A 20,088-nucleotide genomic window follows, 5' to 3' on the forward strand; every position below is an offset into this window, starting at 1 on the left:
CTTGTTTGCTCATAATAATGCAATTTTGGGCCCAAGGCCGTGATTTCGGTATACCAGAGTCTCAAGTGAGTGATATATGATTTTTGACAAGATACCTATCTCATTTACCCCGCCAGTGTTAAAAGAAATCTTTTTAAGAGGAAGAATAAATGATGAGATTAAGACTTTCGGTGGATGAATAAATATGAGGAATTTAGAGAAATGCGGTGATATCTTATTTATGGTAATTCATGGTTGATGAGCTCGAGGCATAATATCAAGCGGTCTTTTTATTGACTTGGGCTACACTTTATCTCATTTGATAAATTCGAGGTTTGAATTTTGGCGGCCTGTTGACACATATTTTGGGTTATTATTTTGATGTTGATGAGCTTGAGGTATGATTCAGGGTGGCCCCTATAATTAATAGCTCGAGGGTTATTCCGGGCGCTTTACAATACTTTTTGAGGATGTTGAGCCGTAACTACTAATTTACATTTGTGAATTCTTCTGGTATTTTATGAGTTATGATTATTGATGTGATTACATGACTTGTTGGATTTACTTGATTATTAGATGATCTTCACATACCTCTTCTTTTGATATCGTAGTTTATACTTCTCCCTTGTTATTATTATTATCATCGTGCTGCTCATTATATATTTATTCTTTTTGAGCTCGGTCAGTCGATGATGCCTGTTGAGTACCCTCTATTTTGGTACTCATACTGCACTTCTGCATCTTTTTGATGTAACTTCCAAATCGAGCAACACCCAATGCGTGCCTCATCATCTGTAGCGGTGCCAGATTTGGATTGTGATGAGTTCTCGGCATTCAGAGACTTGTTATATTGCTTTTTTGCTCTAATTTGTATTTGTATCTTAGAAACGCAGTTCCACATTGTATATTTATATATAAATATTGTCATCTTTTGCACTTAGTATCTCTTGTATAGGTGACACCAGGTTCGGAGTTTGGTCCAGTGTCAGTTAGATATTTTTGGTCACTATCGGGCCTTTTGTATATTTTATATCATATTTACAATCTATACGATGGTCTGACTTTTCTTTTGTTATAATGTCTTTACTTCCGCTTTCTTATGTTATTAAATATTTAATTAGATTGAGGTTTGACTTCCGCTTGACTTGGGTTTGTCTTGCCTACTCGAGGGTTTTAGCAGGCTCCATCATGGCCTGAATTTGGGTTATGGCAGAGTGGTATCAAAGCTTAGGTCCACCGGTCTCACCATTACAAGAGTAAGTGTCTAGTAAGTTCGCAGATCGGTATGATGACGTCCGTATCTAATATTTGAGAGGCTATAGGACATTATTAGGAATTAATTCACTATTCTTGTTTCTGATCGTGCACTGATGATGATGAACACCTCTAAATCCAATTTGTTTCACTCTTTCTCAGATGGCGAGGAAGAGATCCACCTAGGAAAGATGAGGACCCCACATTCCTATAGATAGAGCCCTAGCTCGAGGTAGGAATCAAGGTCAACACAGAAGACGGGGCATAGCACAGGCCATAGCACCAGTACCGAAGCCAGATATAGAGGTTGAGCAGTTCAAGCCTCAACCGGCGGAGGAGCATCCAGCCTAGCCTTCACCTGGATTCGTGGCCATGCCAGTGTTACAGGATAATCTGACCCGAATCCTCATCTTTATGGAGGGTATGTCTGGAGTAGGGACACTTCCTAGTAGTTCCGCTGGACCTCAGTTCCGAGAAGACACTCAGACTTCAGGCCAGACAGGGGCATAATATGATCTGGCCCCAGTTCTATAGCCTACTACTATAGCTCCCTGTTTGGTTATTCATCCTATTCCCACAGTTGTTCAGCACATGGCAGCTAGACCGGTTATGACTATGGAAGAGCAAAAGATGTTGGGAAGGTTTATTAGATTGGCCCCTCCCAGGTTCTCGAGTGCCATGGGTGAGGATGCCCATGAGTTTTTGGTTAGTTGCGAGGAAAGGTTGCATAACCTCAGATTGGTGGAGTCCCAAGAGTTTGATTACACTTCTTTCTAGCTGGATGGACTAGTGAAGCAGTTGTGGAGGTCTTATCTTATCTGTAGACCTTCGGGATCATCGCCGATGACATGGACCTAGTTCTCCGAGGCCTTTTTGGAGAAGTATGTACCCCATATTTTGAGGGAAAGGCTGAGAGATGAGTCCACAGTGCTGGTATAGGGATTGATAATGGTCATAGAGTATGAGTCTCGGTTCTATGAGCTCTGAAAATATGATACCATGATCATGCCGACGGAGTATGAGTAGGTGCGCCAATTCGTTAGAGGGTTGTCTATTCCCTTGAGGTTGGGTATAGAGTAGATCTTTCCATCGGCCTGTTCATTCTTACCGATAGTAGATCATGCCCTTATTATTAAGGCTATAGGTCGTGAGGCCTACATAGGCATCGACAAGAGGCCGGCCCCGCCGCCAGGGCAATTAAAGTGAACGTCATTCATATGGTAGGGGTTCTTTTGGCAGAGGCTATTTATAGTAGTATCCACCAAGTTGACCCATTCAGACAACTTTACAGCTTACCGATGGTATATCAGTAGATGTCATTAGTCAAAGCAGCCAGACTTCGGGTCAGTCTTTTTGGGGTCAAACTTCTGGGTATTTAGGTCATGGTGGCCATTCAAGTTCATCTGGGACATCTCAGGGAGGTTTATTCAGAATTTTGTGTTATAAGTGTAGTGTAATAGGCCATTTTTCTCGATTATGTTCTACTATCAGACATCACAGACGCCAGAGTCAGCGACTAGCCCTTAAGCGACCTGGTGTCGCTAAAGCGATGCCCGCCTCTTTGATGTGGTTGCTTAAGAGAACACCGGGGGTTCGCTTAAGCGACATCAGAGGCCTATTTTTGGTCTCTTTTTCAAATTTTAGGCCTAACTTCCAAACTTGATTTTTCTCTCTATATTTGAGAGATTTGGGTGATTCAAAAGGTTAAATTGCATGAATATTTGAGGGGAATCCATTGGTATGTTCATAATTAGGAGCAAAGGCTTCCTTTGAGGTAAATTTCCATTTTTCTTACATTTTTGGCTATCCTAGGACTTGCAATTGGTGGGGTTGTTTGAGCTCTTTTGGTGCACGAAATGTGCCCATTTTTAGGGTACGAGTTCCTTGAGTTATTTAAAACCTGTTGATAGAGTTGGTTTTTTAATTTCATGTGTGGGTCTCATTGTCAAATTTTGACCTGATTTTAGTTTTATTTTAATTATAGTAATATGGGTATCATTGGCTTTGTTTGATGTGTTCTTCAATAATTCGATAGAGTGGCATTATTCAGAGGCGGCCCCAAAAGGGAAAAGCTCGGGTTTAGCATTTTGTGTGCGGTTTCGTCTTTGAGGTAGGTCATGGCTTCCTTTTTGTTAGACTTATCTTGGTTGGAATTGATGTATTTTAGGTAGTAACATGTGACTAGGTAGGTGATTTATATGTTGATACCCTATTACGTATTTTGGAGTTGATGATCATCATTAGTAGCTAGTGTGGGTTTTTGTTGTGGGAGCCTTAGTGTAGGTGCTAGCTTTACTTGCTTACATCATTTAGAAGCCTTAAAACTTGCTCCTAGGTGATTTTAACTTAGGACGCCGCTTTTTTGACTTGTTTGGTTTTGGTTGATCACTTGTTATGATTTTTGGTTTATGTTTGTGCCTATTGTGCTTATGTTATTGAAATTTTGGCCCAAGGTTGTGCTTTCAGTACACCAGAGTCCCAAGTGAGTGATATATGATTTTTGATATGCTACTTGACTTATTTATTCCATCGGTGTTAAAAGAAATCTTTTTAAAAGGAAGAATAAATGATGAGATTAAGACTTTCGGCGGATGAATAAATATGAGGAATTTAGGAAAATGCGGTGTGTCTCATTTATGCCATTTTATGGTTGATGAGCTCGAGGCATAATTTTGGTGACCCTTTTATTGACTTGGGCTACCTTTATATCATTTGATAAGCTTGAGGTGTAAATTTTGGGCGGCCCATTAACATATATTTTGGATTATTATTTCGATGTTGATGAGCTCGAGGTATGATTCTGGGCGGCCCCTTTTATTGATATCTCGAGGGTTATTCTGGGCGCTTTACGATACTTTTAGAGGATGTTGAGCCATAACTACTAATTTACATTTATGTATTCTTTCGATACTTTACGAGTTGAGATTATTGATGTAATTACATGACTTTTTGGATTTACTTGATTATTGGATGATCTTCACGTACCCCCTTTCCCAAGATTTAAGTATTTACTCTTGATTGTTATGTTTTGATGGATCTGGGTGCTTCTTTATCCTTTATATCTCCTTATGTAGCTAATAGATTTGATAAAATTCCTGAGTGTCTTCCTAAGCCTTTCAGTGTATCTACTCTTGTTGGTGAGTCTATCTTAGCTGAGAGGCTTTATAGAGATTATGAGGTGTCTATATATCACAATGATACCATGGCTGACTTAGTTGAGTTGGACATGGTTGAGTTTGATGTGATTCTTGACATGGATTGGCTATATACTTGTTATGCCTCTGTTGATTGTAGAACTCAGATTGTTAAGTTCAATTTCTGGAATGAGCCTGTCTTAGAATGGAAGGGTAGTCTTGATGTGCCTAAGGGTAAGTTTATCTCCTACCTTGGGGACAGAAAGTTAATCTCTAAATGGTGTATTTATCACATCGTTAGAGTCCAGGATAATAGTGTTGAGTCCCCTAATCTTGAGTCAGTCCCGATTTTAAAAGAGTTTTTGGAAGTGTTTCCTAAGGATCTTCCTGGAGACCCTCCTGATAGAGAGATAGATTTTAGAATTGATGTCCTTCCCGATACGCAGCCTATCTCTATTTCACCATATAGAATGGCTCCTACCAAGTTGAAAGAGCTGAAAGAGCAGCTGAAGGATCTCCTAGATAAGGGATTTATTAGGCCGAGTATCTCACCTTGGGGTTCTCCTATTCTATTCGTGTGAAAGAAAGATGGGTCGTTGAGAATGTACATTGACTATCGTCAACTAAACAAGGTGACCATAAAGAACAAGTATGATGTTCCCATGATAGATGATCTGTTTGACCAGCTTAAAGGTTCCACTTGCTTCTCAAAGATAGACCTCAGATCAGGTTACCATCAATTGAAAGTGAGAGAATTTGACATCCCAAAGACTGCTTTCCGAACCCGGTATGGTCAATTTGTGTTTCTTGTCATCCTTTGGTTTGACCAATGCTCCTATAACATTTATGGATCTAATGAACCGAGTGTTCAAGTAGGATTTAGACATGTTTGTGATTGTATTTATAGATGATATATTAATCTATTCAATAAATGAGAAGGAGCATGCCAATCACCTTAGAATTGTTCTACAAACTCTCAAGGATAGGGAGTTATATGCTAAGTTTTCAAAGTGTGAAATTTGGTTGCGTCCATGGCATTCTTAAGCCATATCATTTCTGGAGATAGTATGCGAGTTGACTCGCAAAAGATTGAACTGGTTAAGAATTGGCTAATGCCCACATCCCCGATGGACATATGAAGTTTCTTAGAATTGACTGGCTACTACCACAGATTTGTTGAAGGGTTTTCATCCATATCTTCACCATTGACTAAGATAACTCAAATAAAGGCTAAGTTTCAATTGTCAAATGCTTGTGAGAAGAGTTTTCAAGAGTTGAAAATAAGATTGACTACTACTCCAGTGTTATCCCAAGGGAATAGATGGTTTTGTTATCAACTAGATATATCCAGTATTGGATTGGTTTGTGTGTTGATGTAGAAGAGAAAAATAATAGCTTACGCTTCTAGACATCCCAAGATTTATGAGAAGAACTACCCGACTCACGACCTTGAGTTGGCAGTCATAGTATTTGCTTTCAAGATTTGGTGTCACAATCTTTATGGCATGCATGTCGATGTGTTCACAGATCTTAAGAGCCTACAATATGTGTTTACTCAAAAAGAGTTGAACCTGAGGTAGAGGAGATGGCTTGAGCTGCTCAAAGATTATGACATGAGCATTCTCTACCACCCAAGTAAAGCCAACATTATTGCTGATGCTCTTAGTAAGTTATCTATAGGAAGCACTGCCTATGTAGAAGAGGGGAAGAAAGAATTGGCCAAAGAGGTGCATAGGCTTGTACGATTGGGAGTTCAACTTATTGACTCTAGTAAGGGTGGTGCAATAGTTCAGATAGAGATAAATCATCTCTTGTTGCAGAGGTAAAAGAATAGCAAGATCAGAATCTCATTCTCCTTCGACTGAAAGCGAGGTTCACAAGAAAAATATATTGGCTTTTTCCATAGGGAGATGGAGTGTTGAAGTATCAAGAGAGATTGTGTGTTCCAAGTGTTGATGGAATTCGAGAGAGGATCATGGTAGAGGCCCATAACTCCAGGTATTCCATCCATCCAGGAGCTACAAATATGTACCATGACTTGAGAGAAGTATATTGGTGGAGTGGAATAAAGAAGAATATAGCAGAGTTTGTGTCCAAGTGTCCAAACTGCCAACAAGTTAAAGTTGAGCACCAAAGACCTTGAGGAGTAGCTCAGAATATAAAAATTCTAGAGTAGAAGTGGAAGATGATAAACATAAACTTCATTAAATGTTTACCATGGTCCCGCAGACAACATGACTCTATTTGGGTGATTATAGATAGGATGACCAAATTGACCCATTTCTTTCCAGCTAAGACTACAAACACCACAGAGGATTATGCCAGATTGTATCTTCAGAAGATTGTTAGATTGAATGGGGTTCCTTTGTCTATCATCTCAAAGAGGGGAGCTCAGTTCACTACTCAATTTTAGAAGTCATTCCAGAAAGGTTTGGGTCCAAGAGTGAACCTTAGTACTGCTCTTCATCCGCAGACAGACAGTCGAGCAGAGCATACGATTTAGACTTTGGAGGATATGTTGAGAGCCTTTGTCATCAACTTCAAAGGTAATTAGGATGATCATTTACCTCTTATTGAATTTGCATATAATAATAGCTTCCATTTTAGCATTCAGATGGCTCCATATGAAGCTCTATATGGGAGGAGATGTAGATCACCAATCAATTAGTTCGAAGTTGGTGAAGCTGACCTGATTGGGCCGGACATGGTTTACCAAGCCATGGAGAAGATAAAGATCATCGAAGAGAGGTTTCAAACTACTCAGAGTTGCAAGAAATCCTACACTAATGTTAGGAGGAGAGATCTGGAGTTCGAATTGCACAATTGGATATACTTGAAAGTCTCACCCATGAAGGGTGTGATGAGATTTGGAAAGAAAGTGAAGTTTATTCCCTAATATATTGGTGGTCCCTATCATATTGTGAAGAGGGTTGGTAACATAGACTATGAATTGGAATTTCCCCCAAAATTAGCATTTATTCATCCCGTGTTTCACATCTCTATGCTTAAGAAGTGTTTGGAAGATCTTTCACTTATTATCCCAACTGAGAGCATTAAGGTGAAAGAGAGTTTGAGTTATGAAGAGATTCTTGTTCAGATTTTAGATCAGCAAGTTCACAAATTGAGAACAAAGGAGGTAGCATCCGTCAAAGTTCTATGGCGAAATCACTTTGTTAAAGAAGCTACATGGGAAGCTGAAGAGGATATCAAAGCTAGATACCCTTATCTATTTGTGCCTCCCAATGATGATGTCGATGGTAATGTTCCTTCTCTATCTTTGATTTGAAGTTCATTCCGAGTTGAGTATTTGATATGTATTCCTGAGTCTGAGTAGTTGATTGTTCAAATGTCTGATTGTTGAGATATTGATTGTATTTGTGCCTTGATTAAACCCTTAGCATGGTCTTCATTTGAGGACGAATGATCCTAAGGGGGAGATATTGTAACACCCTGTGTTATCCTAACCTAAACTAGGCTCGATGACGATGACAAAAATTGAGAAAAAATACTAACCCTGAGGACTATGGGTGTCTTCTATGATTCGTAGAGGGTTCTACAAGTTGTACGGATGACTTGTAGACCCTGACAGCACATGGTAAAATTTTGGAATTGGAGAAGCCTTCCTATGATCGACCTTATGAATTATAAGGGTTTTTATGAATTGTAGAAATAACTCGTAGAACACCTTTAACACTTAGTTAAATGTCATTAAAGGAATTCGTCCCAATGAGTGTAAATGATGAGTCATCAAAGTCCCTACGAGTCATAGAAATAACCCGTAGAGAAACTTTAGAGACTCAAAATTTTAGATTTCTGAGAAACCTGTAGGACGATTCGTATCTACCACTCGTCGATTGGCCTACAACTCGTAGACCTGAGTCATAGACCCTTACCCTTTTCTAGACCAATTCCGAATTTAAGATGACGACACATAAAAGTTTCTACGAGTCGTATAAATGACTCGTGGATAACCAATTTCAGTTTTTAACAAAGGATAGATTGGTCTTTTCCCATCCTTCCCAAACTAAATCCCTAACATTTTAGGACTAAATTAATTCCCTTATCAGTACCTTGTATGCATAATACTCTGATTAACACTTAGATTATTTGAGAGGGAGGATTTGGGAAGAGAAGAAAGGTTAGGGTTCAAGTTCTTCAAGCGAGGTCTTTGAGTTCTTGATTGTTCCTCGAGTCCAGATATGTAAGGCTGAACTAAAACATTGATTCTTTTTTATAGGTTGATTGTGAATGGATTGAGTCCCCATTAATGTGTTCTTGAGAATTCATTTTCTAAAATTTATACATTTTAATGATTATTAATAAGTTCATGCTTTAAATGAATTCTTTGAATATATGGTTTGAATTATTTGCTTCATAAACCCTAATTGCATGTTGATTGATATTGAATCGTATATACATCTCAAGCTTGAGTGTAGAGCCTTGAATTTGTGAATGTATGATTGCGATTAGGATATGAGCATGATGATAGTGTTGATGAACTGATGGTCTAGTATATTTTCATAATTGAACCCAAGTAAATGGTCTCAACTAATTGTTGTCATAAATGATTATCTAAACCATATCTTAATTAAATGATTGGAAAATTGATTCATTAAGAGGATTAATTGATAAGAACTGATGAATTTAAAGAGTTTGATAGAGACTTACTGATTTGGTCTAATTTGGATTGATTGTCTTATGAGCTTTGAATCTTGGGAGTAGTATCGAGCACCGAATTGGGTAAGAGTAAGTAATAACTAAAACTCAATAACTAAGTCGCCAAACGTAGGAGAGAATTGAACGGTTAAAGTCGGATATTTCCTAAATTATTGTCCTGACATGAAATTATAAATGATTGTTGATTCGTTCTTACCCTGGCAAGATAATAGGCGGATGTGGCAACTATGTCGGCTTGTTGTACTATCACAAGATCATAAGTGATGGTTATTGGATAAGAGAAACTCCCCTATAGATCTTGATAGTACTCTGATTGGATTGGAATGGAATAGATTGGATTAGATTAGAATAGATTGGATTGGATTGGATTATATATGATTAGTCTTTGTCTAAATCTTATTCTTGTTTAGACTTAGGACATCTTGATTGAGTTGTTCACCTTACCGATTTGAGATCTCTGAGTTGATTTGATTCTACATTGATGTATGTTTCATTCTGTAATTTTACATACTCTTACATTTCATGTACTGACATCCATTTGGGCTTGCATTTTTTCATGATGAAGAGAAAGGTATTAGAGATCATCAGTAGGTGCATCAGTGAGGATCTATTCGCATTCAGTTATTTTGTTAGTCCTTCTTGCTTTCAAAGAATACCACAGTTATCATTCTAGCTTTGAGTTTAATTTTCTTTATTTGATTTGAGATAGCCATGAACCTTTCATTGGTACCACTTAGATAGTTGATAGAGGCTTCATAAACTAGATTGTGATGTTGTTGATTCGTATTGTATTTGACTAGATTCTTTCCTACAAGTTGGTTGATTGGATTTAATAGATGGCTGGCCTTTGGCCTTATTTTATGAGTGGTTTCTTGATAAGTTAGTCTTTCGTTTATAGATTATGATTGAATGAATATTTCATTGAATAAGTGGTTCTCTTGAGGGCCAGGAATAGTCTTCGAGTGCCGTCCACGTCTAGGGTACCCTCCCAGGACATGACATGTGTTCAGAATCTTTGCTTTCTTATTTTTATCTGCTTTGTTTATTGAATCTTTTTTGGTATGAGTTTGATAATAACAAGTTCCGATAATAGCACTGTGTATATAAAGAATCCATTTTTTGTTCTTAATTTGATGATTTATATCGCAATTGATTATTCTAAGTTGGTGTTTCTTCACCATGACCCTCAACTAAGTATTTATTTCTATTTGAGAAAGTATGTATGCTGACATGAAAGAAAGCTAGTTCTAAAGATAGATTACTCCATTGATAGTTTTTGGGTTATCAAGATAAACTGCTCCTTTTGCTCAAGTACATAATTAATTCTTCAAGATCCTGATGCTTTTGTGTTTCTTCTTCAATGATTTTATCTTTTGATTGCATAGATACTTCACTCTAAAGTACTCTCAACTCATTCATAAAAGCACTAATTTGTTTTCCTTGCATTTTCATCAAGTGATGCATGACGGCTGAGTAGCTTTCTCATTTCCTTTAGGATCTTCCCCTCTCTAAGTTCTTCAGCTTTTTAATTTTTCCCTGCATTCTTTAACTTAGGTAGTAATTCAGACTTTTCATTGTTAGCTTCATCCTTCTGAACTCTCCAGATGCTTATCCCTAAGAATTGAGCACTTCCTGGAGGCATCTTATTTCTCACTTGTGGTAAGTTATCATCACATTTTTAGGTGTGACGACTCGACCAAGGTCCTAGTCGTAACACGGAAATCGGGGTATGAGGGACCCCAACCATAAGCCATCTTGGCATACCTCACATACATAAGGTAAAGAACAACATAAAGATGAGCGAAAGTAATCATTAAGTAGGGAATGGTACTAAGGGAAATCAACTCTATAAACGTCTAATCTAGACTACACCAATATATCGTCTAAACATGACTCTAGTCTAGTCTTTGATGGGGGCTTAGAACAAGCTCCTAGATCACCCTAACAATAGAAAAAAGTGTAAAAAATAGCAATAGGAATAAAAGTCTTTTCCTTGGTAGAATGAGGACTCACCAACTTCTTTGAAATCTAAAGAAAATTTCTAGCCACGAATGAGGTGATCGTGAGTGTCGTCCGTCCATACATTATGAGACAATGTAGGTAAAATATGTATTAGTATGTTTGAATGTACTAAGTATGTGAGTTATACATGAACGAGTAAAGAACGTAATCAATATGCCATAGTTTTCATGTCCAATCATAATGAACATGAGTATAGTTTAAAAGCAACTTAAAACATATGGAACTCATTGTCAATGGATATCATAAGAACTTCAACTTCCAACTCATAACTTGACATCTCATAGCGTTAACTTGAACTAGTGTGGGATAGGACCTTTAACCAACAACTAAGACCATGCAAGCTATTACATGGAATCCGATTACTCCTGCATCGAGATAGTCCGATGACTCATGTATCAAAACAGGGGAGGCTATTATGCCAGGGCATACTCCAAACGTAACTCAACTTAACTTTATTGGGCTAGTGGATCCACTATCTAGGTTAGGAATGCAACCTACATGGGCAACATAGTCTGAGACTTTAGGTTGCTACTAGGATTCCCTTGGATAACCAACTGCGTTATCCAACCAAACCCCATCTAGAAGTCTTCTCGGTGCTTAGTCAATATCCCAACGGAAACTCATTAAAACATAATCATAACATAGTAGGGAAGATAGTAACTACCTATCAATCCATCTTTAAAACATATTAGGAATAGCTCATCTATTTAGTAATTCATAAGAATCTATAACTTCGTTGAGAATTGTCCTTATCACCATCTTAACATCTTTTGTATTAACTATAATCATCATCATAACTTTAACTTTAGAATCATAAATCTCAACTTTAACTCATATAAACTTTTATTGAAAATCATTTAACTCATGATCAACTCATAAATTCATCTTAACTTTATAATCATAGCTTGAAAATATAGCTTTATGCATGGGCGTCTATAATTCAACTTGAAATCATGCAATTCATATGAGAATATGCATATAAAGATCATTGATAACATTTAAAAATGAAATCAAAACCAGCCCAATGCAATTCATCAAAACTAGGATTCATAATCAATTGAAAAATTGAATGAAAACTTGAAGAATCTTTAGGACTTCATGAGTGAAAAGAGCTCATGAATAAATCTCCACATACCTTCTTTGATTTCACTAAGAATTGAAGAAGAAACCTTTTAAAAATCTGGAAACCCTAGCCTTTTGCTTTAAGAAGAACCCTTGAGAGATTTTGTTCTTGCCTCAGAAAATTTTAGGAGAATAAATTGAATAGGAGGGGAAATTTGAAGAATTTAACATTTCTAAACTTTGAATTTGTCCACAAAAGTGTCTAGGTTCATTGAACCGAACTTTGGAAAAGATACAATTACCCCTCATTAAATTTGGAAATTTAGATCTACGTACCAACTCTTATGGGTCGTCGAGAGGATGATGAGTCATCAGATGACTCGTCCTGCAGATCTGATAAAAGTATTAAAAATTGAGTCTCTGAAGTTTACAAATGGGCAGTTTCTACAACCCTTAATCTTCATCACGGCTTATCAACTTCGTCCATCCCGTAAGTCCCAAAACCTGTAAAAATGCAACTCTTTGAAGTTTTGTCGGGTGGTTCTTACGACCCGTCCTTCAAGTTGTATACTTGGCCCTGAGGAATTCCTTGAACGAGGCCTCAGAAGTCATTCTACAGAAACTTTCTACGGGTCGTCTATAGGAGAATGGATCGTAATAGTGAGTCGTAGGACCTCCCTTTAAGGTTGGTCCCAACTAACCATAACGACTCCCTCCACAACTCATTTTTATGGGTCGTGTAAACTTCCATGACTCATAGAGATAGTCGTGAACTTGGGTCTAGTTCAAGATTTGAGAATTTTTCTATTTAGTTCCCACCTTCCAACTTACAAGGTCTTACAATATCTCCTCCTTGGAAATATTCATTCTTGAATGAGATTTAACTTATCATAAGGACACAAAAAGAGGACTATCAACCCAACATGATTATGATGACATCTCAAAATGCATGGAATATGAAATCTTCTACTTAACATAAAATCATAACTTTGAAATCAACTTTTTCATGAACATGCATGCATATGAATGACATAGGAGGAACTGAATACGTAAGAGTTCAACTAGATTGAATAAGAACAACTTACTACTTTAGGCTTGAGTAGAGGAAAAGAGGTACGGGTATTGTTTCATCATATCTGCCTCCGCCTCCCAAGTAGCACTTTCTACTTGTTGATTCCTCCATATCACTTTGACGGACACAACTTCTTTGTTTCTTAACTTGTCAGTCTAAGATTTTCACCAGAACTTCTTCATAAGTCAAATTTTCATCAACACCTAAATCCTTCGATGGAACAATGGAGTTCGGATCACCCATTAACTTCCTCAACATATACACATGAAACACCGGGTGAACCATAGCTAACTCGAATGGAAAATCTAACTCATAAGCCAATTTTCCAACATGTCTCAATACCTTGTAAGGCCCAACATCTCTAGGACTCAATTTCCCTTTCTTGCCAAAATATATTACACTCTTCATGGGTGAAACCTTCAAATAGACCCAATCATTCACTTCAAATTTAAGCTCTCTTTTCCTAAGATCGGAATAGGACTTCTGACAACTTTGAGTCATCTTCAACCTCTCCCTTATGAGTCTTACCTTCTCCATAGCATTGATAACAAAATCTAGACCAATAAAGGATATCTTACCAACTTCAAATCATCCTACCAGGGATCTACATCTCCTCCCATACAATGCTTGAAAGGAGCCATTTGGATGCTAGAGTGATAACTATTATTATAGGCAAATTCAATCAATGGAAAATGTTCATCCCAACATCCTTATAAAATCAATAATGCACGCCCTTAGCATATCCTCTAACGTTTGGATCGTTCTTTCGGCTTGACCGTCGGTTTGAGGGAAAAAAGTGGTACTTAACTTAACCTTTGTGCCGAGACCCTTTTGAAATGACTTTCACAAAAGTGAAGTAAATTTGTACCTCGATCTGATATGATGGACAAGGGAACACCATGAAATCTTACCAACTCACGTACATACAACTTAACATAATCTTCGGCACCATAGAAAGTCTTAACCAGTAGAAAATGAGCCGACTTGGTCACCTAATCTACATCAACTCAAATGGAATCATGTTGCTTCTTAGTACGAGGCAAGCCCATTATAAAATTCATATTAAAATCTTTCTATTTCCAAGTAGAAATTTCAATATCTTGGGCTAGACCTCCCGGTCTTTGATGTTCAACTTTAACTTGTTGGCAATTTGAACATATAACTACAAACTCTGCTATGTCCTTATTCATGCCATTTCACCAATACACTTCTCTCAAGTCACGATACATCTTAGTGGAACCGGATGAATTAAATATTGGGAACTATGGGCTTTATTCAATATCAACTCTCTCAACTCATCAACATTAGGTACACACAAACAACGTTGGTAACGTAGCACACCATCTTCCCCTTGGGAGAAAACCTCAATGGATTTTTTGGCAACCGACTTCTTTAACTCAACCAACATTGGATCTTGGTCTTTCTTGGCCTTGACATCCGCTACAAAAGAAGATTCCAAACCATAATGAATAAAAACACCTCCATCATTGGAATCAACCAAACGCACACCTCAACGTGCCAACCTATGAACATCTTTAATCAATTCCTTCTTATATTTTTCAATATGTGCCACACTACTCATGGACAATCTACTTAGTGCATTGGCGACCACATTTACCTTGCCTAGATGATAGAACAGACTCATATCATAATCTTTCCATAACTCAAGCCATCTTCTTTGCCGAAGGTTCAAGTCTTTTTGCTTAACCACATATTATAAACTCTTATGGTCGGTGAACACATCTACATGGACAGCAAAAATATAGTGTATCCAAATCTTCAAGGTAAACACAATCGCCGCTACTTCAAGATCATGGGTTGGATAGTTTCGTTCATGCACCTTAAGTTGCCTAGAAGCATAGGCTATTACCTTACCATGTTGTATCAATACACAACCAAAACCAACCCTTGAGGCATCACAATAAACCACAAAACCATCGTACCATTCCGGTAAGGTCAATATAGGAGCAGTAGTGAGATGATCCTTCAATTCTTGGAAACTCTTTTCACATGCTTTCGACCATTGAAACTTCACCTTTTTTTGAGTCAACTTGGTCAAAGGTGACTAGTTCAATGAAAACCCTTTCATAAATCTCCTATAGTATCCAGCTAGGCCCAAGAAACTCCTAATATCCAAAGGAGATAATGTTCTAGGCCAATTCTTAACCGCTTCGGTTTTCTTAGGATCAACCATAATCCCTTCACCGGACACAATGTGACCAAGGAAGGCCACCTCCCTTAAATAAAACTCACATTTGTTGAACTTTGCAAATAGTTATTTGTTTCATAGAGTTTGCAACACAATCCTCAAGTGACTTGCATACTCCTCCTCAGTTAAAGAATTGAAGATTTACAGATTTTGAATTTGGCCATAAAAGTATTTAGGTTCATTGAACCAAACTTTGGAAAAGACACAATTACCCCTCATTAAATTTGGAAATTTAGATCTACGAACCAACTCTTACTGGTCATCGAGAGGATGACAAGTCATCTAAACGACTCATCTTGCAGGTCTGAAAAAAGTACCAAAAATCGAGTCTCTAAAGTTTACGAACGGGCAGTTTCTATGATTCATAATCTTCATCACGGATCGTCAACTTTGTCCATCCTGCAGGTCCCAAAAGCTACAAAAATGTAAGTCTCTGAAGTTTTGTGATGGTGATTCTTATGACTCATCATAGCTTCTACGACCCGTCTTGCAAGTCATATACTTGGCCCTGAGTAATTCCTTGAACAAGGCCTCAAAATTTACCCTACAGAAACTTTCTATGGGTCGTCTACAGGAGAATGGATCATAATAGTGAGTCGTAGGACCTCCCTTTAAGGTTGGTCCCAACTAACCATAACTACTCCTTCTACGACTCGTTTTTACGGTCGTGTAAACTTCTACGACTCGTAGAGACAGTCGTGAACTTGGGTCCAGTTCAATATTTGAGAATTTTCTCTTTGGTTCCCACCTTCCGACTTACGGGGTCTTACATTAGGCCTCTGACAAAATCCCCAAAGCAACAAATGCACACCAAAGAAAATTGGATATAGGTCAGGCTCTCCCTTCCCCCCTTCTAATGTAATCAAATAGGAACTTGAGACACTTTTTTATGCATTACCTATTTATGTTTTCTCCCTTGAGAAAAAACGTATCCCTGGAAAAAAAACAAGGGATCTGGAGGGAATACCGACGTTGAGTGTTCAACTCTTAAAAATTCATACTTCTTTCGCACCTCAATAGTAGCAATAGCATCGACTTAAACTTTTGAAGTATTTCTAAAACTAAATTGTAAACATAATATTTCATCATTTTAAATCTTGTTTTCAGCCCAAAGAAAGGGACTTGTTTGAAAATCAAATGTGATTGTTTACTGCTACCAACAACATTTGCATGAAAAAATATCGAGTGTAATGTATTTTAGGTCCGGAGATATTTAAGGTTAATAGAATATAATCTCTATTTCAAAATGCTGCCAACATTTGATTTTTATAAAGAAAACGTTTGCGTGGGTAAGGTATTTTAGGTCCATAGATATTTAAGATTAATCGGATATAATCTCTATTTCAAAATGTTGTCAACACTTAATTTTTATTAAAAAATATTTGAAAGTACACGTATTTTTATTTTTGTACATCTGATATTAGCAACATGTAACATGCTTCGTGGTTCTGCTCTCAATCAAACTCCACTGTGGAGATTTTTTCTCCATTTGAGCAGACTTAAACCTTTTGTGTTTTGTGCTTTACCATATATGGCTTTTAGGTAAAATAAATGAGTGGTTTCTTTTTGTGTAACAACTCAACTTCTACTTTATTCTGGCTATTTAAAGTTGAGGGAGATGAGAAGAAAAGAAATTTTGATTTTTGTTGTTAACAGCAACATCATTTAATACATGCCATTCTAGAATTTATAGGCTTCTATCTTCAGTTGTGCGTTTACAATGGAACAAGATTCTCTCAATCGAATAATGAGACTTATTTTCAATTAAAGAAAAAAACAAGATGATCCATCATCAGGGTTTAAAGAAAGCATGATAGACCTCTCCTAGACTTTTCCAATAAACAATACCACACGTTGTAACTCATATTTGTTTTCACAAAGTGAGGGTGGACGCAATTGGTCTTTATAAGTTGGTGCTTCTCTGCCCTGACCCTCAAGTAAGCTTCCATCACTTGCTGTGTACCAAAAACATAATGTCCAAGTTTAATGTGTATTTATATATTATGTAAAATAAGAAGAGTAGTGTCTATCAATTATGAAAATAGATGAATGAGGATATTATATTCTTCGTGTTATCATCTTTTTCCTCTTTCTCCTTAAAGGTGCTGCCACAAATTTTCTAATTACACTCTATTGGTGATCCTCTTCCTCACCCTCTTTTTATCTATTTGATTCTCTCTTTCTCATTACTTGTTGGTTCAGTTTTCTTCGTCCTTCTCTTTTCTATTTTGGTACTGCATAGTACTTTCTCGAAACGGGATATTACTATTGCTAATATTTTTCATAAGTTGTTGTCTTCTTTAAGACTTAGATGGTTTATGATTTTCTTCATGGCTCCACTTAAATTTTTTAACTATGTAAATTTACACTATAAATGCTTGCACGCATATAATTCAAAAAGCTATCGAATTGAATGGGCGAAATGAAGTGAATGAAGAAAGAGAGAGACACATGAGAATAAAGCAACAGGTGCAGTGTGGGAAATAGAAGTAGATAGCTCGTGTTGAAGGGTCAACCAAAAAAAGAAATCAGGGATTATTGAGATTTCAATGATACTAGGCCCCCTGTACAAGTAAAATAACATATAACGTGTAGTTCTAATTAAATAGGTTTGTATTTTATTTTATTAAACTGAGAAGCTATTATGTGTTCTACTTCAAAATCAGGTAGATATGTATCTTTAAATAGCGGCATCTGGGGGTCTTCTAAATGTCTTTGTTTAATTTTTCTTTTAGCGGTAGCTACGGTAAATTTATGGTTTTATAGTTTTACTGTTTTGTTCTATTGCGAACACATATTATATTTTGACCTTGTTGTTGAGAATTGTATCTGTTGCTACTGCTATTTTAGCGGTCTTTCTATCCCCTATATAATTAATTCTCATATAATTTGCTCAATTTTGATTTATCTTTATGTGTTTGGTTAAATGTAAGAAGTTGAAGGAGTTGTTATCATATATCGATTACATAACTCTTGCTGCAAGCGAGAGTTAGTTGGCATGTGGAAATGGCTGTGTTTTATCTGTTTGGAATCTTTCAGCTTGTGAATACGTTTCATGTATCACGACAGATGTTTCTATTAAGCATGTCTTATTTGATGATAATCAATTCAGTTCTTTAACTTACATCAGATTTTAAGTAGTTTTCAAGTTTTTTGTGTTTGTTCTCACCTTTTCCCGATTGGTTCTTTTGATTCTCTCTGTGTTAGTTGTCTACAAGCAATACTATAGATCCTGTTATATCAAGCACTCTGTTGAAGTTGTATGATTATCTCATGTAAAAGCTTAAGCAATCGGAGAGAGCATACTTCTATTTACCTAATTCATATATGCAACACGTCCACCTACGTGTGAGCTTTAATCTTTTTCATGATCAAGTTCGTGGAATTTGAGTGTGTAGAGGGTCTATCAGTTGAGTTGAGGAGGGATATAGTTGCTGAAAGATTGTTGTTTGATACTTCTTCATTAGGAAACTCCCAACTCCACTCATACTTCTTCCTTAAGTAATTTCACACCATGGTTTCACCCACTCCCTTTATCTTTCTGTACATTATTTGACGAATGTCCTTTTACCTATGCCTGCATCTACACTCTTCCTGTATAATGGTATATAGAATCCTCCTAATTGCATCTCTCACTTACCATTATCCACATGACGTTGTACAAACTACATCACATTTCTATAAAATTTGAGATGAATATATTGTTTGATTAACTTATTGTCAATAACAAGTTACTTTGCTTTCTCGCCATCTTGTGTGCATTCTACCCCAGTCAATAAAAGTAATCGAGATGAGCTTCATCTGATATTGTAGACCTGTAGTTACCAACTGCTACCTTTTGATAAAATTCTTCACAGGTTCAAACTTTCTGTATTATCTTTTTTCCCTTCTCTCTGTTAATTTTCTGTCTGTTTTTACTGTTCTCACTTATTAAAATTTTATAAATTTCTCCTGCCATTTCAGTTGTATCAGCAAGTACTTCTCGTAGAAAATTTATTGTTTCTACAAATCAGGGAGCAGATTTTGTACTACAAAAGTTTTTGGAGATCCTACGGTAGCTTGCAGTGTCTACCAATGTTTTTGGATACCCTGCGGCACCTACCACCAATCATCGAAACATATTTTGATCCACTAGTTGGCTGCAGTACCGACTGTTTATTTGTGTTTGTTAATTAGCTGCTGTGACACTTATGGTCAAGCAAATATTGATGCAGTTGTTCACTGCAATACAATCTTCCATATTTTGTGTAGCTCCTTTCCTCATTAAAAAAAAACTACTTGCAAATAATTTTGTTTAAATAGTGAGTGTTTATTTTTGATCTTCTCTTAAGACAACTCATAATTCAATCAACAATGAAATTGACATACGTTAAAATTGTAACATCTTAGTGAACTCAAACTCGAGGTAAGAATGAGTAAAATTTAAACCAACATATATTTCCAGATTGGGCCTGTGCTCAGCACGGGCATACCACCACTAGTTTAATTAGGTGAGACAGTTTAGGACTAAAACAAATAGAAAACGAGAATTTATAACCGACACCAAACAATGCAATTCGCAGTCTCCTTTTTTTTTTTTCAGATACAACATAGTTGTAACATAGATTTCATACCACGCTTCGTGTCATGCCCTAGATTACTGGTTAGAAATGCTATATGTCGAATCGAGGCTGAAAAGA

General features: G+C 36.9%; 1 protein-coding gene across 1 annotated transcript; it reads left to right on the forward strand.

The window, feature by feature from the left end:
* Positions 1-7,071: 7,071 nt before the first annotated feature.
* On the forward strand, positions 7,072-7,653 carry LOC129872439 (uncharacterized). Its single transcript, XM_055947427.1, has 2 exons — positions 7,072-7,222; positions 7,340-7,653. The coding sequence occupies exons 1-2, from the start codon at positions 7,072-7,074 to the stop codon at positions 7,651-7,653; spliced, it is 465 nt and encodes a 154-aa protein (XP_055803402.1).
* The last annotated feature ends 12,435 nt before the right edge of the window (positions 7,654-20,088 follow it).

Source organism: Solanum dulcamara, chromosome 11 (assembly GCF_947179165.1).
Source record: "Solanum dulcamara chromosome 11, daSolDulc1.2, whole genome shotgun sequence".
NCBI classification, from domain to species: Eukaryota; Viridiplantae; Streptophyta; class Magnoliopsida; order Solanales; family Solanaceae; genus Solanum; species Solanum dulcamara.